We start from the raw sequence: 25,218 nt of genomic DNA on the forward strand, positions 1-25,218 counted from the left end.
AGGACTATTATCTTTGTCCTGACATTGAAGCTAGAGCTCCATAGGGCAGCCAGAGCCTGAGGAAGACAGAGAGAGAGCAAGAACTACAGCATGTACTGGAGTCCATGAAGACAGAAACCCATGTCAGTGTGTCACCTCTGCCGTGGAGGCTGAGAGGCCATTCACCACCGGGCTGCATGTATACCCACGCGAAGCCCCCATGAGCTTGAGAGGCCGTAGAGGACCCTGGGAAGGGAACGAGGCCCAGCTGCTGCTCATGCCGACAGGGTGAGCCAGCACTCAGGGCCTCATGATGGTATGTGCCCGCTTGTGTGTGTTGTCAGTGACAGCTGGTTCACATTTGCTCTCCAAATGTCCCTAAGAATTTGTCTTGGGGCCTATCATAGTCAGTAACATACAAGGAAGAGAATCCTGGAAACGTGGCTCAGCCTAGCCACTGAAGGGTGGTTATCTCAATGTTCGTGACAACACACTAGGCAAACAGCTGCATAAGAAGGGAGAGGGGTGCTATGAAGAACAATTTCTGTGGCCACACCCCACACATCTTGGGTGATGGTGGCAGCTGCCGTGGTCAGTGCCAGTTTGAGCACTGTCAGAACCACTGACTGTATTCACTGGGAAGCTTTTGTTAGAAGAGCTATGAAGCCTAAGAACGACTGGTTATGGGAGTGTGGTTCTGCGACGGGCAATGTGACAGTCCAGACAGCAGCTGCACAAAGAATTCAGAAATGATTTACTGATGGAGATTAGGGCCACCAAATCCTGGAACGTTGGGACTGGGAAACAGAGCCTGGCAGATGCAGTCTGTTCTGTGAGCTTTGGATGCTGAAGGCCAGCCTGGCAGCGGGGGTAGGAGGTGGAAGGGATGGGGAAGAAATGATGGACTCTAGTCACTGTTGCTCGAGCTCTTTCTAGAACCCTACAGCAGAACACTCTCTGCAAACACACGGCCACTGCAAATTCCCTTCCAGTTTGCATCTGCTGTAGGTCTTGATGTATTAGCCTTGGGCAGTTCCTTTGTATGGACTATAAAGTTGTACAAGTGATCTGGAAAGATAGTCTCATTATTTTTTTTTTTAAAGATAGGTGTGTGTGTATGTGGGGTACATAAAGACAGAAGCTTTGATTTGAAAAGTTCTGTTGAATTTCCCTCTAAAGCATCTTTTCAACTCAGATTGCCACCAAAAACACATGAGTTACTCTTATCTTGGATCTTTGAGAACGATGGGTAAATACTATGTATGAAGGATTTTGTATTCTACAGACCAAATGTATTCCTTTAAATTGGATCTCTCTGATTTGGAGCGATGCTAAGTATTTTAAACACCTATAAACCACCTATATGTAAGTCTGTAAACTATCTATTTAAAAATTATGTCTTTTTCCTTGATATACAGCATAAACAGTACTTAACTATTACTCTAAAAATGTAAATTCATTGCCTTCTAGAGATCAGGAGTCCAAAATGGGTTGTGGTAGATGAAAAAATCGAGGTTTTAATAGGGTTTGAAAACTTCCTCTGGAGAATCTAGATAAAAGTTTGTTTGATTTTCCCTGATTTTGCTTGAGCTTTGGTTTTTCCATTTTCAAGGCCAAGGGGTTGCATGAGTCCTATTTGCAATGACATCTGTCTTGAATTCTCCCTCTGCCATTTCGAGTACCTCTGTAATTACACACCTTTGCCCAGGCCTCCTTGAGCACCTGACTCCAACTGCCTCAATTTCCCTTTGTGATGGGGAATATGATATAGGTCCATGTTTGAACACTGGGTTACTCTGCCTCCAGCAATTATGTTGCAACTGTTTCCAAGTTTTTTGACTTGGTTTAAACAATCCTTTTTATAGTTTGGAAGTTCTTGCTTTTCTTTTTTCCTTTGGGGGAAGGGGAGGGAGAAGAGGAAGGGAGTTATCCCAAATTGCAATTTTTAACTTTATAGCTTCTGAATACAAGGTCTTACTTCAGACTTTTCTTCTTTTATCACAAAATACTATCTTCTCAGGAACTGAATTTTAAAGATAGTCATGAAGTCCCCCAAAATGTATCAGTCTTTTATCATCAAGAATACTTTACATCCTACTTCAAAGTCATGAGCATATTCTCAGTCTAAAGTTTTATAGTTTTAGCTTATTTTTTTTTAAAATTTAAGTGTATCACAGAGCTAAAATTCATTGTCTGAGATAGGGGCTCATAATTTTTTTTTTTAAATCTTAGTTTCTGCTTCAGCACCATTTAATGGGAACATCACATTACATTAATACCCTTCTCAAAAACATCTGATTTTCATATCTATTGGTCTATTCTGCATACTAACAGGTTTCTTTCATGAATACACAGTTCCATATTTTTGACAGTGAATCCTGAAAGTCATGTATAAGTCTACAAATATGTTTTATTTCTTCCTGCTGCAAGTTCCACCCCCCCCACACACTTTTTTTTGGCCTTACTGAGTTGGCTATAACCTCCAGTAGAATACTATCATCCCACTTCTTCAACGCCATCTTGGCTTGCATACTCATGTAAACTGTGGAATTGCTTGGTCTTCAAAGCTGTCTTGGCTAGTCTAAATAAATATATCATATTTCTAAATGCATTTTTTGCAAACATGCCCACTGAGATTTTTGACTGAGACTTCAATGAAATCTCTCAATGACTCTGAAAGCAACGGATATTTCAAGAATACCAAACCTTCCAATTTTGTCATGTCTCTGTAATTTCTTTCAGGAGTGTGTTATGTGTACTTTTCAGAAGTCTTTGTTATTTATCTTAAAATTGTTTTATCTAGGTAGCTGATGCCTATTGATGGCATTTTATTAAAATTCCTTAGGATTTGGTGATTCACAATCATGTTATCTGTAAACATAGTTTTACTTCCTCCTTTACAACCTTTGCCTTTTATTTTTCTTGTCCTATTACATTGGCTATAACCTCCAGTACAACATAGCACAACAAAAAACAAAAACAAAAAAACCCCCAAATCTCATTTAGACATCAATCTATATAAGACTTGACTTGAAATCACTTGGTCATTTAAAACCTCCACACTTCTTTGACCTCATCTTGCTTAAGCATGTGACTTCCATATAATTTTCTGTAATACTTTGACTTTCTTTCTGTTTTCACCCTCTCTGGACATTCTTTTTTTTTGGGGGGGGGGGTCCAGTCATGGGGCCTGAACTCTGGGCCTGGGCGCTGCCCCTCAGCTCTTCAGCTCAAGGCTAGCGCTCCACCACTTGAGCCACAGCGCCACTTCCGGCTTTTTTCTTTTTGCTTATGTGGTGCTGAGGAATCGAACCCAGGGCCTTATGCATGCAAGGCAAGCACTCTACCACTGAACCACCTTCCCAGCCCTGGACATTCTTTTTCTTCCATCTGATCTCTCAATTGTAAAAGCATACATGCCCCACCTTGTGTCATAACATTAACACACTGACAGAGGTTACCTCAGGTCACAGAGAATTTTTGTATGTAAAGCCTTAATGAAAGATCCTTATCACCCCAAATTCAAAACACAAAATGAACTAAATCCATCATGAATAGAAGACAACAGAAAATAGGATTAAACTCACAAGATGTCCAGATGATTGACAAATTAGTAAATTAACAAAAAGTATATTTAAGTGTTCTGAAAGTAAAAAACCCTAAGGCATGAAAACCCCCACATTTTATAACAATAGCAATTAGCACAACAGTACCACACAGCCAGGTGCTGTGTCAGTCCTCTCACTACTATCACTTTATTAATGCTCATTCTAAACTCGTAGATATCTAGGCTATTATCACTGTGTACCAGACTGAAAACAAACAAACAAATGGAGGTGATTCGCATATGATTTCATACATAGTAAATGACAGAGCAAGAATTTGAGCTCAGGTAATCTGATTCTGATTTGAGATCTAAATAATGAAACATATAGTATCTTAGAAAAATAAAATTACTAAAACAAAACAAAACAAAACAAAAATACAATGATGTTTAGTCACAACTAAAAACTAAAGAAGTAGAAGGGAAATGTGAAGAAATTAGGGAGAAAGAAACAGATGGAAAGATATGGAAGATATGATACATTAGATAGAAAAGAGGGTCTAATTAGCATCTAATGAAACTCATGAAAGAGAAGTTAAAAAAAGAATGAACCAATTTACTATGAAATAGCGATAATTTTAGTGAACTGCTAAAAAACCCAAACTTCAGACTGAAGAAGTATAACAATCCTGCTTAGATAAAATAAAAGGAGACCCACACATATCTATCCATTCTGATTAGACTACAGAACTCCAGACATAAAGGAAATCTTAAAAGCTGTCACAGCAAACAGCCAGATTTCTCATAAAGGAACAATTAAATAGAAACTTTTGACAGCAACAACCAACCTCAAGTCAGTGAAAAAAAAAATCCTTTAAAGAACTGCGAGAAAATAACTGTCAACATAGTATCTCAAATCCAGTTAAATTATCACTCAAAAATAAGAGAGGCAAAGGCATTGTTATTTATTTATTTATTTAGAAACCAGAGATATTAGTGCTAAGAAGAGGGCTTCAATGAAATAACTATAGAGGATGTAGTTTAAGTTCAAACTTGTTTGAAAGGACAGAACTGTGAGGAAGAAAAGGAAGCAAAAAGATCAGTAAAGTTGTAAGCAATTGCAAATAACCACTCTGTGAGAATAATAAAGACAATGATTAACTTTGAAAGTCTAAGAATAAGATGGAACACAAACACTGGAGAATGTTATAAAGATAATTGGAATCAGAACTCTACATTTCTTGGCTGATTGGGAAAGGAGAAAAATATCTATTAACGTTATTTCTTTTTTTCTCTGTCAGTTGTGGGGCTTGAACTCTGGGCCTGGGCGCTGTCCCTCAGCTCTTCAGCTCAAGGTGATCGCTCTACCACTTGAGCCACAGTGCCACTTCCAGTTCTCTGGTGGTTTATTGGAGATAAGAGTCTCACGGACTTTCTTACCTGGGTTGGCTTTGAACCATGATCCTCATATCTCAGCCTCCTGAGTAGCTAGGATTATAGGTGTGAGCCACCAGTGCCCAGATAACGTTAATTTTTTTAAACAACATTTTATTACAAAGGTGATGTACTGAGGGATTGCAGTTACATAAACCAGGTGATGAGTACATTTCTTTTTGAGAAGTGTCACCCCCTCCCTCATTTTCTCCCAGTATCTAGTGAGTATCACTGATGAATTGGTTCACCCTTTGTCCTGCCATTTCTGTGCTACCCCTTCACCTCCCCAGATCAAATAAACTTACATGCAAGAAAAGGGTATAGAAATTTAAAAAAAGTGACAAAAGGGAATAAACCAGTACAATAAAAAAAACTTGTTTCCATTTCTTGGAAGTTCCTTTTGATAAGCATCGTATGCATATAGCTACTGAGTCCTGTGACCCTCTCCTAAGAATATCCTCCTTTGGTCTCACTGTGTGAATATTTAGAGTGCTGTTTAATTAGTCATGTCTAAGTGTAATTTTTTTTCTTGTCTTTTACTATCCATTGGGTTTACTTGTAAATTTAAAGGCACATTCTAATAATTACAAATGAGGGAAACTCTGCAGCATATGTTTCTTTGGGTCTGGCTTACATCACTTAATATTGTTTCCAGGTCTTTTCATTTCCTTACAAATGGGGTAATGTCATTCTTTCTGAAGGAAGCACGCGCGTGCGTGCATGCGTGTGTGTGTGTGTGTGTGTGTGTGTGTGTGTGTGTGTGTGTGTGTGTGTGTGTGTGTGTGTGTGTAATATTTTCTTGATCTATTTATTCATTGAGGGTCATCTGGATTGATTCCATATCTTAGCTATGGTAAACAATGCTGCAATGAACATGATTGTGCTGGTGGCTTTAGTGCAGCCTGATTTGTGTTCATTGGGGTAAAGGTCCAGGAGTGGGTCATAGGGGAGCTCTATGTTTAGTCTTTTGAGGAACCTCCATACTGCTTTCCAGAGTGTTTGATCAAGTTTACATTCCCACCAACAGTGTAGTAGCATTCCCTTTTGGCCACATCTCTACCAACTTTAAATTCTTGGAAACTGACTATGAGAAATTGACTATGCTCTTTCAGTTAATAGAAGAAAAAAGAATGATGAAAATCTGATGAACCAATGGAAGCAAAAAGGAGAAGCAAAGAAAAATAGGAAATCAAAAGGTAAAAATAAATAGTAAATAAAATATAAAAAGGAACATTTGGTCTATATCTCACATGTAAATTAGGAAGTATTATAAATGGTCTAGAGATCTAACTGGAAAGAAGAGCGAGAAGAAAATGAGGGTAAATTTATGAAAAGTCAGGATAGACGGCTTTTCCTAACTATACCCTAAATCTAAATTTAATGAGATAAAATCAGGAACCCAAAATGAAAAGACAAATGAAACAACAGTCTTTGCCAAGTGACAGGCTATATAAAATACACAGAGCTATTAAAATGAAAAGAAAATTACCATTAGCCAAATAAAAAACAGAGTAAAAGACATTAATGCCGAAATTCTCAGGAGAAATGTAAATGATCCTTCCACAAGAAGAAAGAAAATTTGGAATCCATTCAACTCAGAGCTGCTGCTCCCTGAATCCCAGGAGCTGCTGGCCTTGAACCTGTTTGTGTTCCACTGCCCACATTTAGAGCTTAGGCCTTGTGCCTCCAGGAAGCTCACTGCTCAGCACAAGACACAGTAAATGTAAAAGCACTTTCCCCACAGTCTGCCTCTACTAGACGCCCAGGTGGATGGTTGCTATCAGTTCAGGGCTCTATCTAGCCTTTATATACTTGGGGGCTGAAGTATCAACTCGTTCTCTCTCTCTCCAGATCTGATCTTACCCATTTTCTGCCTTTGGAGAACTCAAAATTCAATGTCAATGGCAGTTTCTTTATTTTCCATTACTCTGAGTCCAGGTAAGGTAGGAAAAAAAAATCTGATTTGCTTGCGTCCATGGTTTCCTAGTTAATCCTCTTATAAATACAAGTTTCTTTTCTAAAGCACTCTGGGGCTGTCATATATTCCTTCAATCCAATCACTGCATTCCTTTCTAACATAGCTAATTCTAACACCAGAACCTAACAGCAGTGCAAGAAAACGTCTGGCAGGGCAGAGAACCTGTTACTCAGACACCTCTTGGAGTCAGAAAGGGTATGCAACAGCCAATCCCTTTTGGTTTTAAATGCCAACCTAAGAAACTACTTGCTAATCTTCAGAAAAAAAAATAGTAGATATGGTATTAGAAGAGAGGAACTTCACTATTCTTATGAAAAATGAACAGTAATAGGCACACATTAGCTTTTAGTCTCTGTCAAATATGGTTTTCCAAAGGTATTTAGCTAAAGTAGACATTAGAATTGTCACCAGGAAAGCAGAAAGTGCTGCAGCACAGGCGTCTGCATGGCCCCTGCCCCTAGCTCCTCTGAAACAGTATGTGAATCATCCACCCACACAGCTTCCCTTCCTTGGTCAGGTCTCTCTAGTCTGATTTCCACTCACACAGTCTGTGTGAATGCCAACCCAGTGGTCCTTGGTAGATTTCTTATTTTTCTCAACTACTGGGGATTTTTGCCTCCTGCTCTCTGGGGACACTGGACAATGTCTGAAGACATTTTTGGTGGTCACAACTATATAGTGGAATGCAGCTGGTATCTAAGGGGGAGACCACAAAGATGCTGAACAACTAACATTGGCCAGAACAGCACCCCAACCAAGTAATGTTACAGAGACCTCAAGTACCCTTGTGGCCATGGTGGGAACATCCTGGCCCTAACCCAGTTACATTGCCTTAGTTTCTCTCTACTCCACTCTGTGGTCTCCCCAACCTCTTGGATTCAGCTTCTCTTCTCCTTACCTTGTACCTTCTGTATCTAGGCTCTGCCCTGGCTCATTTTGTTTCTTCTACTCTTCCTTGGCCCAAGGATGACTCAAAATGCTCCAGTTCTTCCTGGCCATCAAATATCCAACTGAGTGTCTCCAACCACAAGAGGGATTTCTCTCTTTGGATGTCACCATAACCTCAAACCCAGTTCTCCCAAACCAGAATTTATCAAGTGCATCCTATGCAAATCAGTTCTATCCTAAAATTCCCTTTTCTTCAGTTTAATTTGGTAAGGCAAAATATACAAACAACACCCCCAACAAAACACAACCCCCCCAATTCAGGCATTTTAGGCATCTCTGCACCATTAGCAATTATGTACATTGTTACTAATTGTCTGTTTACCCCTTGTTACAGTGCTATAGTTCAGGATCCTTTCCTCTAAAATGTAGTCCAAATGGACTGTTCATTCAGCCTGTTCATTCTCCATCTTCCTTCAGTGGTTCTCAGAAAGCATCCCTATCTTTTTTTCCACTTAATCACCTCATAAATGCCATGGCTGGGTATCTGGGACTCTCCATAAGTGACTGTATCCAGCCTTTTCAATTTCATTTCCAATTATGCCAGACTTTTGGCAGAACTGACCGTCTACCTGCACACACGTCGTGTTTTCCAAGGCTCTCATATTTTTGGAACATCATTTGTTTGACCAGGACCTTTCTTCCTCATTCCTATATAGACCACTGGAGCCCTTTCCACTCTGCTCCCCTCCCCCAACTTTCTGCCTCTATCAGAAGCTGTCTACCTGTAAACTCCAAACCTCTGCTTATCTCCGAACACTGAATCCGCTAGATGTTAAGCAGAAAAGAAACGTCTAATTTATTCAAGAAAAGGAGATGATACATAGATCTTAGACTAGATCATTTGGATTTGAGAATTAAATCTCTTTGAAATCAGAATTTGGAGAAGTCTACTGACATGCGTAATGTGCCAAGTAGAACAGACGGTAAGAGCAGGTAGATCCTGAATACACATTTGCACAGTGCCAATCTGCAGTGCCAATCTGCAGGCTCCTTACCTACAAAGCATGGTGATACTGTTTCTGCCTCATAAAGATGATAGGAGGATTATGCCAGGTGGGTAAATCCTTGGCACATAAATAATGCTTAATGAATGTTAGCTGTCACCATCATCAACACTTTGCTAAGTTTATAGAAGGTGATTCTGTTTTTTTCCTGGTATAGTTTACTAAATGATGTAATTCTCTGGAAGGCAGGTTCCCCCATCTTACATGTTTTGGTATAGATTAGTCTAAAGCTGATTCACCAGAGCAGTCTTGTGACTCACTCCATAATCCTAGCACGAAGTCCAGTGCAGTCATTTTGTTTCATAAAGGAAATCAAGATTTCCTTTATAAGCCGGGCGCTGGTGGCTCACGCCTGTAATCCTAGCTACTCAGGAGGCTGAGATCTGAGGATCGAGGTTCAAAGCCAGCCCGGGCAGGAGAGACCGTGAGACTCCTATCTCCAATAAACCACCAGAAAACCGGAAGTGGCGCTGTAGCTCAAGTGGTAGAGCGCTCGCCTTGAGCTGAAGAGCTGAGGGACAGCGCCCAGGCCCAGAGTTCAAGCCCCACAACCGACAAAAAAAAAAAAAAAAAAAAAGATTTCCTTTACAAATATATAAATATATGTTCCCTAACACGTAATTCAGATGACACTACTCTTATACTTCCCTTAATTTCTACTAGAGATGGTGATAAAATGTCAGGAATATAAGAACATAGTTAAAATGAAAGCAATTCTGCAGAAGCTGGGTAGTCTTGGGAGATTAAGTACAAGAAGGGATACATATGTCAGCTGTGCTCCAAGGGGGAGCACCATTTCCTACAGATACAGTAGAGTGACACCGTGGCTTGGATCTCAGCCCCCAGAGTTAGGATTACAGATGTGAGGCACCAGTACCCAGCCTTCAGTTCCCCTTTAAAATGCTTCTCTATTGTGGCCATCCATCTCCTAACAAGTCACAACCCAGGCAGCTGACAAAAATTTCATGCTTCTACCTATTCAGTCAGTTCATATCAAACTCAGCCACATTCTGCATCAGTAAATGCCACCCAGAGTCTGAGTCATTGGCTGTTTCTCTTCTTCCACATCGCTTTCAATCCTCCTATGATCACTCATTCAATTTTTTACTCCTCTGGCCTACATTTTCAACTCTGTATTCCAGACCTTTGCAAGGCACCGTGCTGGGCCTGTGGGCCTTAGGATATTAACAGCTAGATCTGCCAACCATTGAGAGCACGATCAGGAGTTTACTTTTAGTAGGTGTGTTCCGGGGAATTGTAGCAGTTTGGGCATCTATGGAAGTATCTACTAACAAGGTGGAGGAGGGATCAGAAAGAGCTCACTCCTGAGTGGAATAGTTAGATAACACATCAGGGAACGATGCCTGTGCTTGACAGACAGCTATTGGATGGGTATTATGATGTGGACAAGTGTGCCCCAAAGGCCTATGTGCTAAAGGCTTGGTACCAGGCTGTCCTATTGGAAGGAGGTGGAATCTTTGAAGTAAGTCTTTTGGGAAGCTCTCCAAGAGGTTTCTGGGACCCCAGACCCTTCCTTATTTTCCCTCTGCTCACTGGCCATGAGGTGAGTGGCTCTGTTCCACCATTCACCCCTGATCACAATATGTTACCTCACCAAAGGTGATAAGGCTACCCAGTCACTTGAGCTTGCTCAACAGGACTGGCAGAAACTAAAATTTCAGATGGGTAGTCCTATGGTAAAATGATGGGCAAGAAACGAAAGCCTTCTGGATGGAGGGCCAGGAGCGATTGGGAAGGTCAAGGCCAGAGGCGGGAGGTGTAGCAGGGAGGAGGGAAGACTAAACAACTGCTGCTTTGGTCAGAAGGGGCTGCAGGGGGTTTCTGAGCTGTGTTCTCCCCAGGGCCTTAGTCAGAGGTTTCAGTCCCATGGCAGAGGCTCAATAGAGCTATGCCAACTACAATGCAAGTTCTTGAGAGCAGGGTCCACAACACACCTGTCTGATTCAGTGTCTACACACAAAGCTTAGGCAAGAAATAGTCATATCAGAGTATTTAGGCTTGAGGCTTAGCCCTTTTCTTTTACCTGGTAGGTGCTTTAGTTTTCTTATCCCTAAAATAGTGGTAATATTAGCCCCTTGCTCCTAACTGGAAGGAATGAGTTAGAATAAAAAAGTCCTGGGCATCACTGGCTCACACCTGTAATCTTAGCTACTCAGGAGGCTGAGATCTGAGGAACACAGTTCAAAGCCAGCCCAGGCAGAAAAGTCTGTGAGACTCTTATCTCCAAGAAACCACTGAGAAAAAGCCAGAAGTGGTGTTGTGGCTCAGGTTAAGCATTATGTACATGCTGCTACTATTTATGGGTGTTATTTGGAGGTTAGTCCCAGGAGCAGGAGGACTCCCAAGGAGAGAATCACCCCAAGCCAACAGGTGCACCTTGTGACTAACAATGACAGTGTACAAAAAGGAACTGCAGGGGCTGGGAAGGTGGCTCAGTGGGAGAACGCTTGCCTTGCATGCATGAGGCCCTGGGTTCAATTCCTCAGCACCACATAAGCAAAAAGAAAAAAGCTGGAAGTGGTGCTGTGGCTCAAGTGGTAGAGCGCTAGCCTTGAGCTGAAGAGCTGAGGGGCAGGACCCAGGCCCAGAGTTCAGGCCCCAGGACCAGACCCCCCCCCCAAAAAAAAAAAAAGAACTGCAGGCCTACGGCAGGGGGCTCAGGGAATGACACTTGTGAGACTTGCTTGTTCGAACTTTGAAAGGGGCACACTTTGCCTTTACTCCCTGTGCACCAGAATGCAAAGGAGAAGGTACTGCTTGACCTTGAACCATCTCTACCATACAAAGGAAGTCATCCTCAGGCTGCACACCTGATAACTATTATTTGTACATGAAGCAAACCAAAGAATCTCAATATTTGGGAGTTGGAAATGGCAGGCAACAAAATCTACCCAATTATACCTAGAAATATGTCTCCTCTTTACAGATCTGTCTGTCTAGTGTGTGTATGTGTGTGTGTGTGTGTGTGTGTGTGTGTGTGTGTAAGAGAGAGTGAGATTCAATTTGATTTCCACTAGAAAACTCCGACAAAGAAGGGGAGAAAAACCCCACTGTCTCAGAATGAAAGGAACAGACACTAGAGAAGAATTACCCAGCGAATCTGAAAAGCAGAGGAGGGAGAATGTCTTTCATGTTTCTTCAAAAAGCCACAGTGATTTTGTAGTCAAGCACTTGTCTCATTTTCTCCCAAAGTGGCAGCACCAACATTTCTGCTCATCCTTGACTATCTCAAGCTGCCTGTCAGTTGCTAGGCAACCCTAACAGCGCGCCAGCACGTGTTAGCATCCACCTTGCTTCCTGCCTCCCACAATGCACAGCTTTCATCACTGTTCTCACTGGGTTTGCCAATGACACGTAGGCACTCATGTCTTCTTAGCCAACGGTTCTTCTTAAGGCTTTATCTTTTTGCCTGTTTGGTGCTGTGGTAACATTTAAACACTGTATATGTCATCATGTCCCAGTAATTCCTGTAACAACAAGCTGCTCATCAACCATGAAAAAATTTCACGGTAGGATCAAAACAGATGGAAGAAAAGATCATATTAAAACCATAAATAACTTGCCATAAAAGCAAGCAGCCAAACAAAAGAGAAATTGCCAGCCAGTAAAACATTTGAAAAGTGTTAAATTCAAGCTAGTTTAAGTTTCTTTGAACACTGACATCTGGTTGGTTGTACTTGTCTTGATGAAAGAGAATAATCTTGACCAATTGTCAAGGTAAGCTCCTATTGAGGTTAGAAAGAGCTGTTATCTATGGAGAAATGTGGCTCGTATTATATGTCAGTGTTACAGATGCAAACCAGACAAAGGCTGCCCAACCTGCTTTTGCAAATCTCAAGAGGCCTAATGAATGTGAGGCACTAAAAATCAAATGATTAACGAACGTTAAACATATCACACAGTTTAGTGGGTAATCTCCTCATGTGTATTCCATCATCATCCTCAGAGCATTTTATAAATCAGATAAAAGCCCATATTATATTGCTAGGGGCTGGTCGCTTATCCTATAATCCTAGCTACTCAGGAGGAGTCTGAGATCTGAGAATCATGGTAAAGTCCTTCATTAGATGCTCTCATCTCCAATCAAGTGATAGAATGCCAGTCTTGAGCAAAAATGGGACAGTGTCCAGGTGCTGAGTTGCAGGCTGAGTATGGGCACTCGCACGCATGCGCCCCCCCCCACACCCTCCCCCCATGCGCCCCCCCCCCACACCCTCCCCCCCCCCCCAATATTATAAATGAGTTTCCAAATTTAAGTGGCCAGACTAGTAAGTGGCAACGCAAATTGGGATTTGGATATTTGGACCCCATGTCAGGTTATATCCTCAGAAGTATAGTGCTGGTTACTGGTATTTCCACCTGAGGGCCCTGGGCTTGACATGTTAATAGGGCTAAAGCCACTAGAGTCAGGAAGTGAGTAATGATGGTTTCAAGTTGAAGAGTACAGTGGCAGCTAAGGGCACAGGAGCAGGAGGACCAGTTTTGTATACCTTTTCATACTGGGTGTACATATTACCTATTGGAAAATACAAAGTTTTTTTTTTTTTTTTTTTTGCTGGTCATGGGGCCTGAACTTGGGCCTGGGTGCTGTCCCTCAGCTCTTCAGCTCAAGACTAACACTCTACCACTTGATCCAAAGTGCCACTTCCAACTTTTGCTGCTTATGGGGTGCTGAGGAATCGAACCCAGGGCCTCATGCATCCAAGGCAAGCACTCTACCAATGAGCTACTTTCCCAGCCCTGGAAAATAGTTTTTACAAGAGTTCCAATTCAAATACATTCATGCACTGAAGAGTCAACAATGGATGCAAACCTAAAGGTAAACATAATAAACTGAGGCTGCTTACCTATAAGTTTCATTCAGAGGGGAGGATTGGAGATAGACATTGAAGGAGTAGCCTCATTATTTCAGATAATAGAAAAAAAACCCAAGGAGCAGTCTAAAGGGAGTCTAGGGGAGTTCTCAGTCACTATTTTAAATTTTCTGAGCCTCTACAAGCATGAACTATATTAGGCCTTGTATCTGTCAGTCTGGCAGCAAATGCAAGCATGAGACAATTATCAAAAGGTAGGATGAGTATTTTGGTAGGAAACAAAATTGGACAATTACAGGCTCAGTTTCTCTTAGAGTGAAACAAAAGCTTCTAATTCAGAGTCTAATAAAACAGAAATTTCATTAAGGATAGTTTTAGTGTGAGTTTTATGCTTCTCAGTGATGTTGTCACTATAGCAACTCTATACTAAAACATGACTCAGGACTTTTGAAAAATATTCCAGTCAAAACCTCAATCACAGCACATAATGAAGGAGAGGAAAGAAAAAAATTGTGAGTTGCTTGTATTTAATAGAATAAATGGAAAAGTGAAGGCTAGCATTATTGAAAGACTCCAGTCTCTGACTATCACTGGCTGCAGTTTTCACACTGGCGAAGTGTCAGTTGGATAAAACAAAATTCTTGTGTTGGGGAAGCTAATATCCTCCACTTGTGGGCCAAGAAATAATAGGGAAGAAGATCCCTACACACTGCAATAAGAAGAGACTTTGAAGGGGAGGAGATTTCTAAAGAAGGAAATCAGATCATGTGGGAGATCCTCCTAATCTTTTCTGAGACTATTATTTTTAACAAGTCTACATACCCAAGTACACATGGTAGTTAGGCACAGCCAGGTGGCAGGGCTAAGTCCTTCCTGCAATCAAACTGCCTCCTCTGCCCCCAGGTAAGTACAACACACTTCTTAAATTGCCTTTGGAGCTGGAGCTTCAGGATGCCAATGATATTCAAGGGTTGTTTTTGCTCAATGATGGGAGATACACTTCAGTTTGGAAAACAGATAAGACATTAGGTCAAGCCAAGTGTGCAGAATGAGATGAGGAACCACAGGGCGTTAGAAACACCAAAGAAGAGGCCAACGGTGCCCTGTTGGAGAAGCACACTATTTGAGAATAAGCCAAACAGACTCCACTAAAGCCTTGTTTATTTTAGAAAGGCTTCTGGAGCAATCTTCTTACAAAGCACTCAATGATTCCAACCAATCTGAATGATCACGTGCACTGATGTAGAACTGCCTTCCACAGACCCATGACTAATAAAGCCTCGGGGGACCCCAGGAGGTGTCACTGGCAATTCAGCCTCTAAAAGGGGCAAAGTGTGGCCACCAACTACTGCTCTGGCCTCCCCATTCAATCAGAGGAAACACAGGCAAACCCCACACCCCTGAGATCCCCCAGTGATTCATACTCATGACACTCTCCTTTCTTTTCCAGGTCTCTGCTTAAATGATACCTCATCAACCAGGCCTTACCTGACCCTCCTATTTACTGGGCAGCTCCTTGCTCTACCTGGGTCCTTAGCACCCCGAAGCTGAAGCATGGTGCCTGCAGTCACACTTACTGTCTGAAACCATTTCCTCACTTCCACAGTGATGCCCATGATCAGCCCCATTACACACACACACACACACACACACACACACACACACACAGTCTGTACCAAATGCATCTTGCATTCCAGCTGCCCTGCCAGGCACTGGACACTGGGTGTGTTGCAGAAGACAGACAAGAACATGGCCTCAGATTCTGTAGGAGAGCCAGATAATTCCACAAACAGCCAAAGGCACAATGACGATGCAGGAAGTCCTAGGTATTATGTAAGCCAGGAGGGCTTCTCAGAGAGGGGGATGTTTAAGTCCTGAAGGGAAAGACAAACTAATGGCTCTTAAGTGAGAACCTTCTGGTATAGAATGGTCCGCAAGCGATACAGAATTACACAATGTATACAATAAGGTACTTGGCTTCAGTCAAACATGAACTCCACTGGTGCAGGAGGCCGACATTTGTCAATTCCTCCATTCCTATAGTGCCTTTGTGGGCAATTCATATTTCGAGTAATATGTGGTGCTGTCTCAACCCTGCAGCTTTATTCTCATCTGGCGAGAGGACAATGTAACCTCACAACAGTAATGACTGAACTGAACAAGACACGTAGGTGAAAGCCAGCTACTGTCTGCCTGCAGAGTGCCAATTACATTCTTTCCCTGGGTGCCGGCAAGGTCTGACATTTTGATAGTGATCTCCCCGGTGACGAGGGACTTTGGCTGAGGCACTCAGGAGAGCCAGGAGACTGGATCAAGGGCCTGATGATACACTCTGAGGTGACTGCGGGGCTTGTTGGTATAGTAGGTATTGTATGTAGTAGGTATAGTAGGCTTGTAGGTATATAGTAGGTGTAAGTATAGATTTTATGGGTTGGAAGGTCCCTGTGAAGGGCTATGCTCCTATCCTCTTACAGCAGATGTTTTTCTTCTTCTTCTTTTTTTTAATCCAACAGCTGTGACTGATCTTCGGAATTAAGCTTCCACAAGAGAGGCAGGTTGAGGTAGGTTGAGAAGCTACCCCTGTCTGAAGGCAAGTGTATGTAAAAGTGACCTGAACCCCTCATACCAGACTTCTTGCTTTCAGATCTCAGGAAATGGGTTTGGAGAGAGTCAATGACTCAAATGGCAAGAGGCGCAGTTGAAATGTGGACTAGGTTCTACCTAACTCCAAACCCATGCTCTTCCTGCTATTCTAGTCAATCTCCCTCCCCTCAGCCTTATCCCCTCCGCCTCCCCGGCTTCTGCCTGCTCTAGAACTCCTGTGGGGCCTCCTCCTACCAGTTCTTCCTCACAGAGAAAGGCTGTTATCTCTCCACGTGGCCGAGCCTGGCTGCACATGTCCGCCCTCATCCTTCAGTGCTTCTCCAGATGACATCATTACTGCCAAGCTTTCTGTGACCGGGCCTAGTCCCTATACCCCTATACCAGCATCCTAGCATCCTACATGTTCTCCAGCAGAGGGCCTGTATCAGCTGTTCTGCTGCCCACCGTGCTTTTCCCTGGGAGGGCTGGGACCTTCCTGTCCATCTGCCTCAGCCTGAGCATTAACCTTCTAAGGCTGCCTTCTCTGACTGCTCTGGACATGCTTCAACACATCACACTTGCAGCTGGCCTTACCTGTCATTTTCATGTTTACTTGTACACGGTGTGCCTCCTCGGCCTGAAATCAGCTCTTCTAGAGTCAGTTTACATCTTTTGTTCCCCATGGTACAGAGCCTGATGCACGGAAGGCAATTATCTGCTAGCTATGGAAAGGCAGGCACTTTGTTCATCCTCAACTAGAATGAAGTCTTAGTCTTAGTGCCTTGAATATCACAGCGCATCACTAGTGTCCCTGAATACAATTGGGTCCTTATCCCACTTAAATCCCAACGCATCCCCACTCACTTAGATCCTGTGTCTGTGTCTCATTAGGGGCAGTTTTGGGGTAGTACTGAAGTTTGAACTCAGGGCTTTGTACTTTGCTAGGCAGTTGTTCTACTGCCACTGTCTGTTCTGGTTATTTCTGAGTTAGGGTCTCACTTGTACCTGAGCCAGGCTGGACTGGCATCCTATTTTACACTTTCCACACTAGCTTAGGATGGCAGACATAGGCTACTGTGCCTGTGATGGAGTCTTGTCAACATTTTTGGCCTGGGCTGGCTTGGACCAGGTGATTTGCCTGATCTCCTCCTCCTGCACAGCTAGGATCACAGGCAGGAACACCAGTGCCTGGCTTCTTGAGACTTCTTGAATGTGGAACTGTATCACCCTTGTGTCCTCTCTGCCTACAATGCCATCAGTTTTCATGAAATGCATGTTGAGTACTGTGAAGTACTGAAGAGGATGGCTGGGTCTCTCAACTGCATCAGTTTCTAACTGGTTTGTGGAGGTGGGGCCAAGACTGTGAAGGTAGAGACTTGCTTCATGGTGGTTAATCATCAGGAGGGAGATCAGATATTCCTCAGTTGCTACATGTTTTAAAATGATCCTCTGAGAAAAGACAACTGTTGGGAGAGGAGGGGAAGGATGCTGGTCAGAGGAGCCTTGCATACAAAGCCACTGCAGTAGAGTTAGCCTGATGCTTGGCACACAAGAGCCTTAGTCCCTGTTGTCATGCTACAGTGGAATACCTGAGGGAGATGGGAGGAGAAAGCAGGAGGGTTGGAATCTACTCCTTTGTCACGAGCTCAATTCCCTGCCAACTACCTCAATCCCTCAATAACAGCACCTCTCCATTTGTGAGGGTGGCCCAATCACCACCTGTTCATCCCACCTCTCAACCTGGCTGCATTGGGGATTAGGCTTCTAACAAACGACCCTCAGGGGGACACAGGAGACCACAGATGACAGCCTTATCATGAACAGAGGAACCGTGTCTGCCAGACACAGGGGGCTGAAGGTGAAGCAGTTAATCCGGAGTGGTCTACTAGGTTGTCAGTAGTAACCTGACATCAGTCCAGGGGTTCCACTCTTGCCCATGAATTCATCAGACTCAATTTCCAACTGTGGAGGTGTTTGTTAGCCCATGTATGAGCTTGGCACCTCATCCCATCCAGGGCCTATGCAGCTCCAGGACTGGAGAGGCTCAGAGAAAGTCTTTAGGGCAGAACACTGTTCTGTGGTGAACACAATCACTTCATCTAGTACAAGCTGATCATACTAAAGTTTGAGTACATTCTCCTAAATAGGATGGAACACAGCAGTGAGGAAGAACCCATTGTAGAGAGCTCTGAGGATTTCAAAGATATGTGGGAAGGAGAGATGAGCAGAGGCTCAAGACTCAGGGCCTCTTGCTCTTGTTTGGTGTTTTGGCTCAAGGCTGGTGCTCTATTACTTGAGCTACAGCTCCACTTCTGAGTTTTTTGCTGGTTAGTTGGAGCTAAGAGTATCTGGGACTTATCTGCCTGAGCTGGTTTCCAATCATGGTCCTCAGATCCCAGCTTCCTGAATAGCCAGGAATACAGGTGTAAGCCACTGGTGCCCGGCTGACTTCTAAGTGCTTCTCTTGCCTAAAGTCTCTTTACAAGTGCCATTTCTCTTTATGAATTCTTTCTTTCTTTTCTCTTCTTTCCTTCCTTCCTTCCTTCCTTCCTTTTTCTTTTCTCACAAAGCCTGAGTTGTTTATTTACAATGGTGCCACACAATATATAGTAGTAGTTTTATAGTTTGATTTAGAAATGTATAGAAGTTGAGTATTAAAGAGGAATCATAATAAAGGATCCATGGTTAAAGACAGTAAAAATCCTTTATCTATCCTCTCTCTCTTTTTCTCTTCAAATAAAAAGGGAAAATAATTCTAGAAAAAATTCTCTTCTGTGATACTTTAATTCGTTGGTACTAACAGTGATTATGTTACTGAGTCATGAAGAGATGCCCAGTGGCTGAGTTCAGACTAGGAGTCAGGTGCTGATGCTCCAGTTCCAGCGCTATTTTCAAAAGGCAAAGCAATTTATCTTCCTTAAAATACAGACACAAAAATGCCAGTGCCAAGGGGCTCCTTACAGGGATGATAAAAATATTCTAAAATTAGATTATGATGATCGTTGCACAATTCTGTGAATATGTTAAACCATTACATTGTAGACTCTCAGTGGGCCAATTTTATGCCAAGTGAATCATCTTAATAACGACGTTTTTAAAAAGGGCACTAGGAGATTGATTGCTGAAGTTTAAATTACCTATGTAGAAACTAATGAAGGATAAAATTAATTTAAACATTTCATGGTTCTTCTGTATTTACCCGAAATGTCAATTTTTTTTCAACCCCATGATTATCACAGTAAGGTGTAACAGACATAAATGCAAAGTGTATGCAAATCTTATAAAAACGGACAGGAAAAAAATCAGGCAATGATCACATACTCTATAAAGGGATTACTAGGAAGCCTCCTTGATGTGAGTCCCATATGACACAAATAGGCTGAAAGCTAGTGACAATTTACAGATCACTGTTTAGAAATCCCCTCAGTAGATGGATCTTACAGTGACACTGAACAATTTCTGCAATGAGGAATATAAGGGCCACTTACCTTGTGACAAGGAACCAGGCAATTTTGCTGAAGTCTGGCGAAGTCCTCAGATATGTCTTGATATGTGGCATGGCATTGCTGCGGCCAGATGTCTCAGCAGACCACTTACTAGTGACAGAAGATAAACGATTAGTTAGGAAATAATCCACAATGGGAGGCGGTCTATGCCTGTAATTCCAGCTAACCAGGAGGTAGAGATCAGGAAGGTGGTGGCTTGAAGCCAGGCAGGGCTAAAACTTCATAAGATGCCTTCCTAACAAAACAAGCTGAGCATGGCGATGCATTCCTGTCACCTTCACTGTGGAAGGACTATAGGTAGGAGAATCATAATTGGAGGCCAGCCCCAGTCAAAAAATGAGACTTATCTAAAAAATTAAAAAAAAAAAAAAGAGCTGGGGGATATGACTCAAGTGATATACCAGCTGCCTAGCATTCAGAAAGCCTGGAGTACTGCCAAACAGAAGAAAAAAATCAAATTGGTCATAATCCTAATATTAGGAAACAGCTGCATAAAAAAGCAAAATCCTGTAATCTAAAAAATAGTAGGACCACATTTCTGTGACCTGTGATAACAGTGTAAACTACTCAGACAACAGAATAGCATGATCTTTTTAGAAAGTGGGAATTAAAAAAAAAAAGGAAATTTAGCATTGCTTCCCAAAGCACCCAAATCCTTCTGGCATACTGCCTTCTGTCTTTCTGTTACACACACACACACACACACACACACACACACACACACACACACACACGCACGCACACACACACACACACACACACACGAGAAGATCCATTATTTCTGTTTGGCATACTGCCTTCTGTCTGTTACACACACACACACACACACACACACACACACACACACACGAGAAGATCCATACTGCCTTCTGTCTTTCTGTTACACACACACACACACACACACACACACACACACACACGAGAAGATCCATTATTTCTGTTGTGCTTTTTTATTTGGACCTGTGAACTCCTAAAGGTAGGAATCAAAGTCCCACACTGTGCTGAGTAGAAAACTTAAATGAAACAAATACAAAGGGGACAAAATGTAGTCACCACTGAGTTGAAAAGTACACAGGGCTTCAGTCTTAGCTTTGCATTCTGTTTCTAAGTTCCCAACACTGCAGGGCTAAGGTGACATGGGAGTAAGCAGCCTGTCTCCTAGGTCCCCATTCTTACTATAAGACAAGAGCACTGTTGCTTAGCCTGCAAGTGTAGAATTAGGAAGAGGGAGGCCCACCACATTCTTCAAGTGAATTCAGTCATCTGAGTTTGAAAGGAGCTCAATAGAAGGTCCTGGTAAGGGACAATCTGTCTACAAAGGTCTAAAGAAAGGCTCTAGGATGATACACATATGTAGAGGAAAGCTACTGACATGTAATCCTGCCTTCACTTCCAGTTCCCAGCACAAAAATGACCTACTGAAGGAAGCATAGAATTAGGTTAAACCAAGGACATTCTTTCACTCTTCCATTCATTAATTCACTGGAGTCTGGTGACTTGTCTCCCTAGGAACAGTGGGCTGGGCTCTATCCTAGGCCATGCTCAGCCACATACCACCACAGGGCTGACAGAATGGTTCTTGTCCTATTCCAGAAAAGTCAAGGAAAATGCTACTTATGCAAATATAAACTACCTCCGTGAGATCTTTTTATTTATCATTTTCTCTGCATGCCAATATTTAAATAGAAGCTTCATGGAGATAAATTTTACTCCTTGGTATTAAAAACCTATTCCCAAAATATTTCCAAAACCTTGTTTTTAAATTATTTCTATCAGTAACATATGTAGAAGAAGGGAGAAGGTGACATTATATAAGGTTCCCTTTTTAAACAAAATAGACCAACAGAAATAACATCCTTACTCCTAAAGAAGTAATAGCAGCATTCTGGACCAATTACTTACTGAAAGTAGGAATGCAGCCAGCCTTGTTTCTCTGCTGTCTGGATGCTGTAAGGAAGAGAGCCCCCGGCTTTTAAAAGAAGAAAAAGAAAATAAAAATAACAAGTATTTATTTGAACTTCCTCACTAAGAAGAATATCTATAGTTAGCAGTGAAGGTAAATGAAAATCAACTTAAGATTTCATTTGAAGGAATAGTGTGTGTGTGTGTGTGTGTGTGTGTGTGTGTGTTTCATTTGAAGGAATAGGGTGTGTGTGTGTGTGTGTGTGTGTCAGTGCTAGGGCTTGAACTTAGGACCTGAGCACCAGACCTTAACTTTTTTGCTCAAGGCTGATACTCTACCACTTAAGCCATAGCACCAGTTTAAGATTTTTGGTGGTTAATTGGAGATAAGAGTATCACAGACTTTTCTGCCTGGACTAGCTTCAAACAGTGATTCTCATATCTCAGCCTCCTAAGTAGCTAGGATTACAGGTGTGAGCCACCACACTTGGCTTAGAAGCCAATTTTTGTGCATCTTTGGAAGGAAGATTGTAGATTCATCAGTGACTTAGCTAACATGTTAAACTTCTCCATAGTCATCTATATCTAAAGACTAGAAACAATCCCAACATCCAGTATGGCATGTCCTGGCTCCTATTGCAAATAACTAAAACCATAGTCCATTTTTGAACCAGTTAAAGTGGCTTTATTGAAAATACCACATTCTTCCTCATTACACGTGCACATTAAATAGATCTAGCTTATTAGAGGTGCAGAAAAATTATAAAAGGAAAAACTACCATTATGTCTAAGAGTCTTCATGAAATAATTTTAGTTTTGCCATTAAAAAGCAACAAATAGGCTACTGTACGCAGAACATTTTGATATTTTTTTTCTAACATGGTTACATCTAATTTGTTAAGTAATAAATGGGTTGAATTACTTGCAATTTAGTGCATTCTGCTTTCAGCCCTTAGTGATGCTAATTAGGCTGCTTTTTCGAGAGCACTCACTCGCGGGGATTTTACTTCATATCACTTGATTGCACTGTGTAGGGTGCTGTGAATTCCACACAGAACGTTAGTGCTCAGCAGTGGGTTAAGGGAAATGAATGGAAGATATGTGCAAGGTAAAACGCTGGGCATTTGAAGATGAAGACCTTGGGGGGAAAATTAGGACCTAGCAATGAAGGTACAGTAGCAGCAGTAATTGTTAATTCTAGATCTTAAGTTTATCTGTATCAAGAGTGCTACTGATCAAGATGCACTGTACTCATAATCTGACTTGTGAAACTGAAACTCCTTTGTACAACTACTTAAAATAAAAAAGACAAGGTGTCAGCCATGTCTGATGTTAGTCAAGGCACCCGAGTACTAGGGGAGGCTGATTTTAGATAAACATCTTACCAAGCAACACACTGGACACCCTACTGGTAAAAATGAGTAGGACGAGTGTTCACAGGGCTACTGTGAGGAACATAGAACACATGTGAGCTGCCTAACGCAGTGGTACCATCTCCAGCAAACCTAGTTTATGATCCTTATCCAGTATAGAGCAAACCATCTCCCCATTTTCAGGCTCTTTTCTTTCTCTTCTCTTCTTTTCCCTCCCTCCCTTCTTCCTTCCTTTTTTTTGGTCCAAGACTAGGTCTCAAACTTGATACCTGAACTTTCGCTCACTGGCTAGCACTCTACTAACTGAGCCATGCCTCCACCCCATCTTCACATTTTTAAACAATATTGGAAACGTTTTCCCAGGACATTTATGACAAAATACACAGACCCACAGATGAACCCACGCCCCCAGCAATTACCAGGGTATCCTTCTAAGCTGGTCCGCACGTTTTCCACAGAAGGATAGATCTACACAAAAGAATGATGTGAGTAATTAGGATAGACCTAATACTAATTAAGATGATGAATCAGAAAAGAGAAGATAAAACTCGAAATGTGCTGTGTTGAAAAAAAAAATAAATGATGACCAGCTTTCAAGAAAATGCAAATCTCAATAGAAAATACTTAGTCTATGAGGAAGCTGGGATCTGAGGATCGTAGTTTGAAGCCAGCCTGATCAACAGAGTCTGTGAGACTCTTTTCTCCAATTACAGAAAACGCCAGAAGTGGTACTGTGGCTCAAGTGGTAGAGTGCTAACATTGAGCTCAGAGACAGTGCCCAGGCCCCCCCAAAAATTTTAAAAAAGAAGACTTAGTCTAAAGTGAAGGGAGGGGTCACACTATCCAAAAAGCAAGTGTACTCACTACCTGGCTTATGAAATTGTAATCCTCTGTACAACACCTTAATAATAACAATAAAATTATGTTCAAACAGAAAAGACTTGGTGTAAAACAAATTGTAAGCTCCCATTTTAATAAGAGCTCTCATCTCACTGAAGAAAAAAGGGAACATGTAGTAATTAAACCTTAGGAAGTGTATATATGTGTAATAAAAAAATTACATTTTTCTCTGAATACTTTCCCCTCTGAAATGCCAAATTAATACTGAGTTGAATGTAAAAATGAATTGGTTCCCAAGCCTCTAAGTAATTAATAGAGCTCCTTATTCTGCTGCCACTATTATACCAAATAGTTTCTCCTGCACTGCTGGCTTAACAACCTGAAAGGAAGAATAGAAACAAAGACAGGCCAGTCTGTGGCTGAAAGGTCACAAGCCAGCCAACCCTCAGCATGAGCTGATACTAACTCAATTAAAATGACAACACTAACCCTGATTTCTCCAGGTCAGAATTACTGGGGGGAAAAAGCATCCCTGGCCAAGAAGATTGCTTCTCCATCTTTTTCCAGAGACTACAAGTAAATTAACTCGAGAAGGAAGAGAACTCACCAAATGAAGGGGAGTGACACTTTTTCCAGGCATTTTGCTTTGCTCCCCCAGTGTGACCAAGCTCTCCTTGAACTCAGAACACAACCATTTGGACTCATCAGCCCCCAACGAGCCAATGCTTGAAAACTGGCCCACTATAGGCCAGTACTCAGCTTTAGGTATAGGTGAGACATGTTCCTTCAGAAGCTGTCAGAGAATAAAAAGAAATGCTGCAGTCACTCGATGATAAAAACAGAAATACACAATACACCTCAGAAGATGGACCTTTGCTTTTCAAATGCCTAATTTGCTAAGAAATGCTACAGTAGAAATTAACTTCACATCCATATTTATGTTGTTCTTTAGGAAATACTTTTGAAGTACTAAAATGTATGTAATGTCTTTCCAAATAGTAGGAGGGGACAAGTGTTAATTTTCCAAAATTCTTTGATTTGTACTAAAAACAAAGATAAAGAAATAATGGAAGCCAGGTGTTAGTGATTTAGGCCTATAATCCTAGGTACTCAGAAGTCTGAGATTTGATGATTATGATTTGGAGCCAGCCTGTGCAGATAAATCCCAAAGACTCTTATTTCCAATTAATCAGCAAAAAACCAGAATAGGAGGTGTGGGGGAGTCAGCTGTATTAAACAAACAACAAGAAAAATCCCCAACCAAGCCAGAGTTCAAGGCTCTAAGTTCAAGC

The 25,218-nt window shown here is 41.9% G+C and overlaps 1 protein-coding gene across 5 annotated transcripts in view; it reads right to left on the bottom strand.

The window, feature by feature from the left end:
• LOC138810523 (tyrosyl-DNA phosphodiesterase 1-like) overlaps positions 1–25,218 on the bottom strand; it is a 68,141-nt gene that overhangs the window by 19,721 nt on the left and 23,202 nt on the right. For 4 of the 5 annotated variants that reach the window (XM_069997753.1, XM_069997751.1, XM_069997750.1 and 1 more), the window contains 4 exons: positions 24,534–24,719; positions 23,506–23,554; positions 21,714–21,780; positions 19,794–19,901 (listed from right to left, as the gene is read on the bottom strand). In XM_069997753.1, coding sequence (XP_069853854.1) covers positions 19,794–19,901; positions 21,714–21,780; positions 23,506–23,554; positions 24,534–24,719 — 410 coding nt within the window. The remainder of the gene's footprint in view (positions 1–19,793; positions 19,902–21,713; positions 21,781–23,505; positions 23,555–24,533; positions 24,720–25,218) is intronic. The other variant, XM_069997754.1, reaches the window with a different exon arrangement.

Source organism: Dipodomys merriami, unplaced genomic scaffold (assembly GCF_024711535.1).
Source record: "Dipodomys merriami isolate MVZ:Mamm:240054 unplaced genomic scaffold, mDipMer1.0.p SCAF_50, whole genome shotgun sequence".
NCBI classification, from domain to species: Eukaryota; Metazoa; Chordata; class Mammalia; order Rodentia; family Heteromyidae; genus Dipodomys; species Dipodomys merriami.